Source organism: Clupea harengus, chromosome 18 (genome assembly GCF_900700415.2).
Source record: "Clupea harengus chromosome 18, Ch_v2.0.2, whole genome shotgun sequence".
Lineage (NCBI taxonomy): Eukaryota > Metazoa > Chordata > Actinopteri > Clupeiformes > Clupeidae > Clupea > Clupea harengus.
In genome coordinates, this window is record NC_045169.1 from 2,286,964 (window position 1) to 2,298,570 (window position 11,607).

At 43.0% G+C, this 11,607-nt stretch overlaps 1 protein-coding gene across 2 annotated transcripts; it reads left to right on the top strand.

Annotated features, from left to right (window-relative positions):
* Nucleotides 1-894: 894 nt before the first annotated feature.
* efs (embryonal Fyn-associated substrate) lies at nucleotides 895-11,547 on the top strand. 2 transcript variants are annotated; one of them, XM_031584858.2, is made up of 8 exons: nucleotides 895-1,039; nucleotides 1,928-2,177; nucleotides 3,512-4,936; nucleotides 5,796-5,924; nucleotides 6,627-7,568; nucleotides 8,640-8,732; nucleotides 8,899-9,156; nucleotides 9,626-11,547. In XM_031584858.2, exons 2-8 carry the CDS (start codon nucleotides 2,166-2,168, stop codon nucleotides 9,806-9,808), a joined length of 3,042 nt encoding a protein of 1,013 aa, XP_031440718.1. In that variant the 5' UTR covers nucleotides 895-1,039; nucleotides 1,928-2,165; the 3' UTR covers nucleotides 9,809-11,547. The 2 variants fall into 2 exon arrangements, with proteins under 2 accessions (XP_031440718.1, XP_012677636.2); XM_012822182.3 differs by having other exon boundaries at nucleotides 8,640-8,714.
* Nucleotides 11,548-11,607: the final 60 nt, after the last annotated feature.

Below are 11,607 nucleotides of genomic sequence, written 5' to 3' on the forward strand. Positions count from 1 at the left end.
GAATATTGATTATTAGGTAAAAATTTAAGTCATATTGCGTTTTACACAGACCAAATATAGTTTCATTTCAGATTTAGGAAAGGCAACACCATGAAGAAACCTAATGAACCAGTTGAGACTTTTATTTGAGGCTGCAAGAGTGTCAGCCCCTATCCAATCTGAGGCCCTGGTTTGCAACAAAATAGTAATTTGTTGGACAACTGAAACAACAAAAAAGTGGTTTGTGTGATATCACTGGCGTGGAGCGGCCATAAGCTCAGTGGTCATTACATGATTATACTCCAATCACTTTTAACACAATTAGGATCTACTCTCATTAGACATAGGCCTAAACCAAATTGAATACAGCATGCAATGAATGCAGTGAACCTAACCAAGTCATGTCCAGAGACCATCTTCATCATTAGTCAGTTTTACAAAAGTCATACCACCATCCATATAGCCTAAGCAGCCTTGCATCACACTACTCGTGTCTGTAGCGTATGGTCAACCTTGTGATGCGCAAAGGGGCAGAATACATCATGTGTAGTAACACCCACATAAAAAGAACTTGGATTTACCTCTGCCCTGCACCTCGTTTAAAATCAGGTTGAAATGAACACAGAAATAGCCTACCAAAAGAAGTAGAATTACCAAAAGAAATAGAAGACACATATTGCATGTGGTTTGTCATTAATATAATTTGGCATTTATTTAGGCCATGGCCACAGAGGCACAGAGACTCTTTATGGTTTACATGGTTTAATAACAGTGATATCGTAATCGGTCGCTAGAGGCAGCTCTTTCCAATTCACCACAATACACGTTTGCAGTTCGTTCAGCCAGGGCGCTCGATGGATCTTCAAGTTACAGTGTAATTCTACACCGCCCTCTGTGTATCCTCGAATAGGCCAGGGTAGGGCGCAGCTCGGCGGAGCAAAAGCCTGAAGAGAAATAGGCTAGAGAGAAATGATTATAACCTACTTCTGTTTTTGGAACATCTTCAGGTCTCCATCGCATTAAAACAACGGCATTGTGTTGCGAAACAATCCGCTATACGGTAAGCAAATATAACGTTTTTTCATGGTTATCATGTGTGCAAGGCTGAGCCTATAGAAATCTTCTTTGTGCTCTTACACATTGCATCAAACCGATGTCTGACCGTTCATTTATTTCAATTTATAGCCTTCAGTAACGACAGTGTACAGTTACCATGAATCGATATTGTGAAACAAATGTTGTATTTAGGATATTGTATGCCATCCAGAATCCCTTTCTAATCCATAACGCCGTCAAATAAATGGCTCTGTGTTTGATTCATCCAAGTGACCATTGCTAGGAAAATAGGTTTGGGGTTTCTGGGCCGAAAGGCGAAAACGTGGCTGATTTTCTGAGACCTACATAAGGCGACTTCAATGAAGTAGCCTAATAATCGCAGCCTGTTTTTGAATACCAGACATTCTGTTGTGTGTGATTTACCACGCTGAGCTCCTGTATCTTTTGCCATTTTATGTTGACCTGGCTACTGATAAATTGCCAGGGGCATCTTGTCACCCCAAAAGGCCCACAAAATATTTCCAGTCTGTTTACGAACGATGGGTTAGGTTCATATTCTAGGCCTAGCTGTGGGAAATTGGTAGACGAACACACTTCTTTTATTATGACTGAGTGACGTAGACTACCATAACTAGATAAACTGGCGTATCTGGTTCAACCAACTGAATTTAGCCATGCACAATACTGAAAATAAGTCTGGTCTTGTACTCTTACTGTCGGCACAGTTCGAGTTCATCATAACTGTAATGAGTAGGCTATAACTGTGTTACACATTGTTACCTCGAGTCTAAAAGCTAGTTTGATCAGCCTAAATATCTTCTGTTGATCAACTAACCTCAACGAAGGCTAGTCAACTCAAAAGTGTGATTTTTTTTTGCGTCCTTGCTAACAGGCTATGTCCAGCAGAGCAATGGGAAATGGCAGGTTCAGGTAAACGAATCTGTGTTCTATCCACAATTGTCCCTGTGAGAATAACTCGGTCACTGAAACCCGCCCCCTTCAGCCGCCGGTAATGCCAAACATCGTGTTGGCACAGATGGACTACGCTTTGAGAGCTTAAACCTGACTGAAGCCTTTAAGAAGCACCGTGGAGAAACCGGGGACACTCGCGCTGTGGGGCAGCCGCCGGCATGTCTCTCTCAGTAAGTACCCTACATTCAGCATATTTGTCTGAGAGAGAGAGCAAACTAGATGTCACATAACTCTACATCTCTCCCTCTCTCTCTCTCTCTCTCTCTCTCTGCATATTTCCTGATTTCCTATCTGGAAGGCAGTTTGTTCTGGTAGAATGCTTTCTCCAAATGATAGGGGGATGGGTCCCTCAAATGAGCTATACAGGGGATGACAATAGGACCTCAAACTGGGGACAGATGTGGCCACCCTCCCCCTCACCTCTTTCACTTCTCATTAATGCTTTTTCTCCCATCTGTTTAATCACCCTCTCCCCTCCTCTGAGTCTTTCACTGACACTGATCTCCTCTCACAGACTGAAACAGTTAAGCACGTAACTTCATGTTTGTTTCCTTATCTTGTTATTATAGTACCCCAATGTTCCACAGCTTTTGTAATTTGATGTCCTTCACTGTGTCCTTATCTGAGGTACTGTTCATTCTGAAGAGGCAACTTAATGATGCTATTTGCTTTAAAATAGATCTAAACAGATCAATTTTCATAATCAATACAAATGGATCGGTCTGATCTGTAGCCTAATACAAAAACAGTGGCATTGTTGCAAGCAGCCAGGATGTCTATTGCTAAAAAGCTGGGTCTTGGCAGAACACATCTAGTATTTTGATTCCATATGAACCACATACATCTCCTTGAACCTTTTGGATTATGGTTTGAGCAGGGCAATTGAAAGAACATATTGATGCACAGAAGTAGTTTTCACACTCCATTTAACAGTAAACAAACATATGACAAAAAAAAACACACAGCATAGAAAGATATATAAACATGCCAATTAAATTAAAGATGAGTTATGTTCATAATTATAAGAATGACACAACACATTTACCTCAGGCTGTGGCAGGTATGCTGTAATCTACCTAAGACTGTCCCAGTAGAGTGTCTGTTGCTTGTTCAGAGGTGAACAGATGGATCTATGGATTTTAACCTTATACAGGAGGCTACGGCAAATTTCTGTCAGCAAAGGTCAACAAATTGTAGTGTTTGAACAAACCCAGATATCGACAATTAAGGTGTTGCATAAAGTAGTACTACCACAGAAATGGCACAGAAAAGAGTCCACCCCTGCAGCCAATGAGGAGACACTCTTTCAAAAGGAAGATTTTTTGGTGCATGTTATAACGAGAAAATAAATTCAAGGAAGCCATTATTGATGAATCCTTAGAATTGCCTAAAATGTTTGGAACAAAACAAGTTTCTGAATGATATCCAATATCTCCAGTGAAAGTGACCTAGTGAGCCGAACTTAGCTAATGACTGCTATCCCTGCTTTTTTACCCTCTTTCAGACCGTATTAGCGAAGGCCCTGTTCGACAATGCAGCAGAGAGCCCAGAGGAGTTAGCCTTCAGGAAGGGGGACATCCTGATGGTCCTTGAGCAGGAGCAGGACGGAGGCCCTGGATGGTGGCTATGCTCACTGCATGGAAGACAGGGAATTGCCCCTGCTAACCGCCTCCGCCTCCTACAAACAGCTCCCTCTAACATAGGAATGGACGCCTGTCGGGCCCCAAGCATGGACTCTGTCAACATCACTCCCAGGCAGCTGGCTGCCCATGGCAATGCTCCTGCCAGTGATGATGGGGTCTACCTGTCCCCCCACAGCATGGCTGAGGGATTGTACCAGAGCCCAGGGGCCAATTCTAACTCCAGGCCTGGGGAGATGTGGCATATGGATGGAGGGCGTCCCCGCTCTCACTCCAGTTCTGGGACACACTCGAGGCCTGAGTGGGATATTGCAATGGCGAGTCGCCCAAGGTCTCCCTCTGTGAGGGGTCGGGGTGTTGAAACTGACTCCTTATACCAGACCCCCACTGGGCTGTCACCCTTGACAGCCCAATACCACAGATCCCAGGAAGTCTTATCGTCTGAATCTGTGTACCTAACACCCAGCGCAGTTCCAAGGGTTGGCATGGCCCCTGAGGCCCAAGGGGAGACCGCATATTTAATCCAACGGGAGTCAGGTGGGCAGGGGAATTCTGATGGCTGTTACCTGGTCCCCAGGATTGCAACAACTGCTGTGTCTAGTGAGGACTTGTATCAAACCCCAACTGGTGGTGTCGCAGTTGCAGTACCCACCCCTGGTGCTTCCAGCATGTCCATCCCACCTTACTCAAAAATGAGCCAGGAGACTCCAAGCATGTACCAAACACCGACACCTCCTGGAGGACCCCGGACCTCCCCAAAGGAACCTAACCTTCCCAGTACTCCTGCTTCAGCATCAGGACATAATCACAAACTTTCCCATACCACGGCTAATAGCTCTCCAAGACCTCAAACAAAGGGTGTCTCCAAAGACCCAGACAACCTGGGAGTGCCTTCCACCCCTCCAGGAGTCCGGGGTAAGCTGTCTGCAGGAGGTAGAGGGTCCCCTTTGCTGGTACGAATTGGGAAAGCTGGCCTTCCGGGATCTCCAAATTTTTTGAGGAAACCTCCTCCCCCTGCGCCCCCAGTCAGAGGGGTAACCAAGAAGAATGCTACAGGACCCCCCACACCTGCCCCCAAACCTGCTCTTCCAGTGGCCCTGGCTGTCCCGAAACCGCCTCGAGAGGGGGATGAGGGACATAGAATGGTTCCGGTAACCAGAGATGAAAACATCCAAGAAGGAAATACGCAGGACAAGTCAAGAAAGAAGGATCCAGTGGTCCAGATGGTGACTGCAATGGTTGATGATAAAGCACATCAAGATTTGGATAGTGACAAACTCGAAGATCAGGTGAGCGTATGAAAACCCCAGATGGGACATATCTCTTATGTCTCTGATCTCAGCAGCTCTGTGGCACACTGTACATCTCATCTCTGTTAATTATTTGAATGATCAACCAAGAATGTCCAACCGTCTGTTAATGTTTAGCTGTTCATAATGCAAGAGTAACCGAATGTAACCGAATCAGTGGCTTTTAGTGATTCAAACCATGCCTTGAACATGCCTCTGTCATGGGAGTGTATTTGAATTCACAGGACCACGTGTGCCATTTTTATAAGAGATCATATTTATTTCCGATGTTGAACTCTATACCCCATTTAGTTTCACTTCTTCTGTCCATTTCCATAACTGAGTTCAGTCTGAAAAAATGGGATGTTTTACACCCTATTGCACCCTGACTATGCAGTGTGGAAAAGTAACAGGGAAGGCAGACAGTGATGTTAGATGAATGTGTTATTGACAAACTAAAAATGGGAGGCATTTGGACTTGTAGTGGAAACATTTATTTTTCATTTTGTAATGCAGTCCAAAGTCCAGGATGAAATTGGTAGCTTGTAACAGCCTCAGATGGGGACAGGTGGTGCTTAATCCCTTTAGTGCTGTGTTAAGTTACATTTTAAGGTTGTGAATGTTTACTCCCTCATGCGTAACCGCGGTTACCACATTGCTATCCTGACTCATCTGTGCAGCCTCCTGGTTGTTTCAAGGGTCATGTTAGGGCTTCAGATGTAAATGCAGCTATTTGATGATGGGAGTCAGTTATTTTGATAGGTGTAACCTGAAACCTAAAAAATCGAATATGGGCAAAAAACTTCACCAGCAGTGTGAAGATAGTCTAAGTTATTCGGCTTTTGTATCTGTTTGACAGGTTTATGATACTCCTCCGACCAACCGATGGCAACAGCCAGCCCCGTTGGCAACTTGTGATGATGAGGATGACAGCATCTATAATACCCCGAGAGCTGTTCCTCCTATTGGGTTTGACCAAGAGTCAGAGGTAAGAGGTATTCGGATCACGGGTTCATACCTTCTCATTCTCATTCATTGTCTTTTTACTTTTGGATAAATCCATAGGAATTCCTTTTCATTTGGCTCTTTGAAATATGACCTTTGCCATACCCAAATCCCCTCTCCTGCCCATACCCGAATCCCCTCTCCTGCAGTATCAGTACCTTTCTGACACTACTTTCTCCCAGAATGTGTTCATTCTCCATTAACACTTTACATTTTCCTCTGTGTTTCAGTATTTATGTATCTTTGGCCTCTCGTGTTGTCTTTCACGTCAATAGTACAATTGGACTTTTACTTTTAGGTTTTCCAACGTCATAACTGCACCACAGCTATCAACATCCTGTTGTCATTACAAGGGTAGAGATTCCATACTTTGCAAAATACGTGATATAATTGAATCTTAACATGCTGGACTCAATTGTGTGTGATTTAAAAGCACTAGTTGTTGAGCTGGGGCCCAGCTTTAAATAATGGAGTTCTGTTGAAGGTCAGCAATTTCAGAAAAATAGAGTGCATTTCAGCCAGTAAGTACAGACTATCACTGTTCTCGACACTGAACGACTTTAGCAGTCTCACAATGGTTATTCATGAGCTCCGTAGTCAAGCTCGACAGTGTCTGAGAAGCTGCTGTTAAGAGGAAAATGAATGATTCACTCCGTTCCCCTGTTTTTTTTTGTTGTTGCTGCAGATCTATGATGTCCCCACTCTCATTCTCAACCCGGCTGCAGACCCCCAGCATGAGACCTATAACGTTCCAGCATCCCTTCCTATTGAAAGTGAGGTGGACGAGGATGTTTACAGTGTCCCAAGCCTTCCTGGCCAACCTGTGGTCCCCGCAGAGCCAGAAGAGGGAGCTGGCCATTCTCAGGTCTACTCTGTCCCCAGCCCTGGAAAACCAGAGGCAGACCGAGCCCAACACAGCAACTGCTCAGTCGTGGAGTCTGAGCCCGATGGTGGGATCTATGACATGCCTTCTCTTACCTTGGATGTTCCGTCTACCTCTTCGGTCCGCCGCCTCTCGGTTTCCAGCACAGGCTCAGGGGATGTTCAGTGGAGAAACTCCATTTCCTCCATCATCCAATCTGCATGGAGCGCAACTTCCTCAGCTTCTGCCAGAGAGTTAGCGACCTTGTTGGCCGAGATCCTGTCTGTTTGGAAGACAAGCCATGCAGGTGATGCACCTCCACCCCTCCAGCAGGCTTGGTCTCGCCTCAATGATGTGCTCCCTGCCTTGGCCATGTGTGGGACTGGACCTCCATCTGAAGCCCTGCGTGGAATGGTACGATCTGCCCTGGAGGACTCTGCTCTGCTTCTGCAGAGTCAGGTACGACCACGTCTTCCCTCCCAAGATTCTCTGTCACGCAGGCCCTTACCAGCTCTTCCAGTGCCTGAAGCACCGCACATAGGCACAGGTATGGGCTCACGGAAAGGTAGTTGGATCCAGGAGAGACCTCTTCCTCCTCCACCTCCTCCGACATTCCCTTTGCCCCCACCACCGGCATCTCTGCCACCCTCTATTGGAAGGAATGAAGAGGATGATGAGCTTGGAAATGAATATGCAGGAATTGGGCTGACACCAGCCCCACCTTCGCTACCTGTGGGTGACATTGTGGGATATGTGAAGTTACAGGTCAGTCTCTTTTTCCAGCTTTTTTTTTTGGTTCATTCATTATATACCTTTTGAATTGTGATATCTGACTCTGTGGTCAACTTCATGCCCTTCTTTCTCATATTTTTTTCTCACATTCAATTCAATTCAATTTTATGTATACAGCGCCAAAACAATAAAAAATGGTCTCAAGGCGTTTTACAGAGCCCAGGGCCTAAATCCCCTTAGAGCAAGCACAATGGCGACAGGGGCAAGGAAAAACTCCCTGTTGATCATCTATAGTGAATGGCTTCACATTCTTGTTTAAAATTCTTCACATTGTCATTCTTTCTTGTCATTTTTGATAGTATAGTGGCATTGTTTTAGTGAACCACATCAACAAACACAAGCAACATCACTTCTTACCATTTTGAAGGTGCTTTATATGTTTGAAGTTTTTACCATACCCCCATTCATTGTGATGGCATATGGTCATGTGAAGGAGAGATAAACTCACCTGTTCTTCTTATAGCCTCCAAGGCTATTCATAATGTAATTTTGTGCACCCTGCAAAGATTTAAGATATCATAAATGATATTGCCAAATCTTGAATTAGCCAGCTAGCTGGCTTTTATCAGTGTCAAAAGTGCTGTTGTTGGTGCTTGCAAAGCAAGTATGTTGGCTGTTAGCCAGTTAGCTTGCTAGTTTAATTTAGAAAATCTTTTAATGCCTCATTAAGTATATGTTTACTAATAACTACATTGCACATTGAAGGGAGAGATGAGCTGTCATGGTGGCCAAGTCTGGTGAAAGTTAGCAAGAATTGTTATAGCATCTCTTACAGTAATGTATTATTTGATTGACATATTCAAGTTATATAATGTAAGTATAGATGCAAAAGATAACCTCAAGTCATTGTAATGGATGGATCATGTAAGGTAGAGGCTTCTACATATGAAAAAATTGGAGTACAAACAAATTCACTTTTAGAAAGACTTACAAAGAAAACAGCTCAGAAGTCTCATATGAAATCCAGCCTTTTCATAGTTGCAGATGGTTTGAACAAGCTCCTCTTTTTGTCTTACTAAACTGAGTTACTGTTTGTCAAATTAGGGGATGGCAGAGCCCACTGCAGATGCTCACACAGAGAATAGTTCCAGCCAGGTGATCCTCACAGCTGAGACAAGGGTAAAGAAACATTGTCAAGTATGTTGATGTCATTTTGTACCAGAAATTACTCAATTAGTCACAATGTACCAGAACTCAATGCCATTTTCTCAAAGCTTCTAGATGTAATAATCTTCCAAAGATTTTTCAGTCAGGTGCCTGATTTTTGAACAGTAGTTTTGCTTCTCATCTCCCCTCTCTACAGCTGAGTCCATCTCCACCCCTTCCGGTGACACTCTCTCTTGAAGATTCAGAGCTGCTGTCCTTCTATTCATCCCAGAGTCTGTCACATCTCTCCTGCCTGGCTGACTCCATCGAGGCTCTCTTTACCAGTGTTCAGGGGAACCAGCCACCACGTGTCTTTGTTTCCCGAGGGAAGAGTCTGATTGTAACGGCTCATAAACTTGTCTTCATTGGGGACACTCTTTCCCGTCTCCTCAGCTCCTCTGACCTCAAGGCAAAGGTATGTGTGATTTCGCTTCTTGATTGGGGGTTGTTTTTATGTAACATTTTGTTTTAATGTGTTTAGTTTTATTAATTTTACTGGCACTGATTTACACTGGGTTTTTATAAGACTGTAATATCCTATGTAGAATATTTTACATTCTTTTATTCAAATACCCTACTGCTCAGTCCAAAGATGCCAAACACATCAGAATTATTCTTTTTCAAGTGGATTTACAATTTTACTATGATTACCTATTTCTACATTATTTTGCTGTATATTGGTGCCAACATACAATCTAAACAGTATTAACGAATTTTGGCCCTACAATTTTAAGCAAATTAATATTCACTGAAATATATGCACCTTGAATCAAAAACATACACAGTGTAGCTGTTGGTTGTGAAGGACAATTTTTCAACATCTTGTTTATATGGAAATGACAACAACTTTAATTTCAATATACATATGAAATTTGTCTTCATAGGTCACCACATCAGGAGCACGACTTTGTCAGGCCTTAAAAACTGTCGTCGTGGCAACAAAAGGGGCAGCACAGAACTACCCATCAGTCCCTGCAACCCAGGAAATGGTGGACCGTGTGGCAGAGCTATCCCAGCATGCTGCTGGCTTTGCAGGGCTCCTCCAACGCCTGGCAGAAATATCGTGATGTCGTGTTATTTACCCCATCATACCCCCAAAAGACCGTCCCACAAAATGCCTTAATTGTATTTTTACCTTCTATTTTGATTGTTTCATTTGTTTCGGAAGAATATGTGCCGTTGACATCACAGTTAGTGTTTCAGTGACTTGGTTAAGACCAGTGCCACAAACAAGAGAGAGAAGAGAGAGTGTGTGTGAGTGGGTGTGTGTGTGAGTGTGTGTGTGTCTGTGTTTTAAATTGGCTTTTGTTTACATGTCTTCAGTGCCAAGCACACTTGTCCTGTGTGACTTTATAACTTATTGGTGTTTGATATCGGAATGTTTTTTGGACTGTGTGTTAAAGCTTAGCGTGTAATGGGTCTTTTTTATATATTTGTTTTCCTAATATAGGGTATGTTCAATGGTTTTCATTGACATTATCCTGATTTGTGTGTAATGGTTGGCATTTGTTTTTATTGGCATTGAGTGGTACGAAGTAACCGAAGTGTTTAAAGTTGATATGTGAAGAATTACACTAGGAAGACAGTTTGGAGTTGGAGGGAATCAGCTTTGAACTTCCCAAACAGGTGTGGTACTGGTATTGTGATGTAACAATGGGATAAATAACAGGAACCCCCTCCACCCTCCACCCACTTCCCTGAGTGATAGGACACAAGTGAGCACACTGTGAGTAAAATGTAATAAATAAAGTAATAAGTATGTAAGAAAGAGTTTAGAAAGGAGCAAAAAGATTTGCCCACCAATTTCACTGTGTCCTTTTAAACGGACAATGAGCTCTGGCCGAGCCAGCCTGTACGCTCTTGTCTGTTTATCAGTTGATTCGTTTTTTTTCCCCCCTTACATCTCTCACTTTCGTTGTTCCCTCCATGACGTCCTCCATCCTCAGCTTGTTCAGCATCACATGCAGGTTGAGGCATGTTTTTTTTTTTTTTTAAGTTTGTTTCCCACAACATCCAGGGAGTGGTGTTGGTGAGAACCACTCTTGTTCACATGTAACTCTGTTATTGTTAAGGAATTTCAGGACATGTTGTTGACATGCTATAGGGAATTCATGCCATATGTATTTTTCTCTCAGTTTATTTCTCCTGAGTCTCATTATACCACTTTGTCTCACTCTCTCTCTCTCTCCTCTCCAATTCCTATGTAAGCTACCAGCCATCCTTTTCTTCTCTCATGCTTCACTAAATGCCAAATATATATCAGAGTTACGAGAACTTGCATGCAGGTTGTTGAGTGACCGCCAACTTTTAAAAAGTATACCGATTACCACTTTGAACTGGTCTCAGATTGTGAATTGAGCACCACCCAATGGGACATAGCAGTATTACTCATTATTACAGTATGTATATTTTTATGTGATAGAGGTGGTAGTTTGACAAAATGGTAGACAAGAGCAGACCATACACAACTTATTGAAGCCTTATTGAGTTTATCAAAGTGTGAACTTTATAATCATTTCTTTGGCTATTATGTTTCCTCTGCTCCATGATTATGAAATGTTTGCATGGCTTTATGGTACTCTTTTCATACAGCCCATATAAACACGTTAATCTGGGGTGTTCAAACACTGCTTATGTGATTAAACCAGTATATTGTCAACTCTTTTACATAATATTTGTATCAGAATGTATTTTTGACAGCTCATGTTTCTTTCAGACTGCTGGGGCCTATCTGTCACTAGTGACCACTAGATCACTTGGTGTGGTCCATGTCTTTTTCTTTTAAAATACATGGTAAAAACTCTAATTCAAAGTCATGTGTGGTTTGATTTAAGTTGTGTTGGTTTCATGTTAGTTTAAAGGGTAA

What these genes read in the sequence shown, in the direction of transcription:
- efs (XM_031584858.2), top strand. An exon ending in GGTTTGACCAAGAGTCAGAG is followed by an intron (nt 5,925 to 6,626) that starts GTAAGAGGTATT and finishes TTGTTGCTGCAG; the next exon opens with ATCTATGATGTCCCCACTCT. An exon ending in GGGTAAAGAAACATTGTCAA is followed by an intron (nt 8,733 to 8,898) that starts GTATGTTGATGT and finishes CCCTCTCTACAG; the next exon opens with CTGAGTCCATCTCCACCCCT.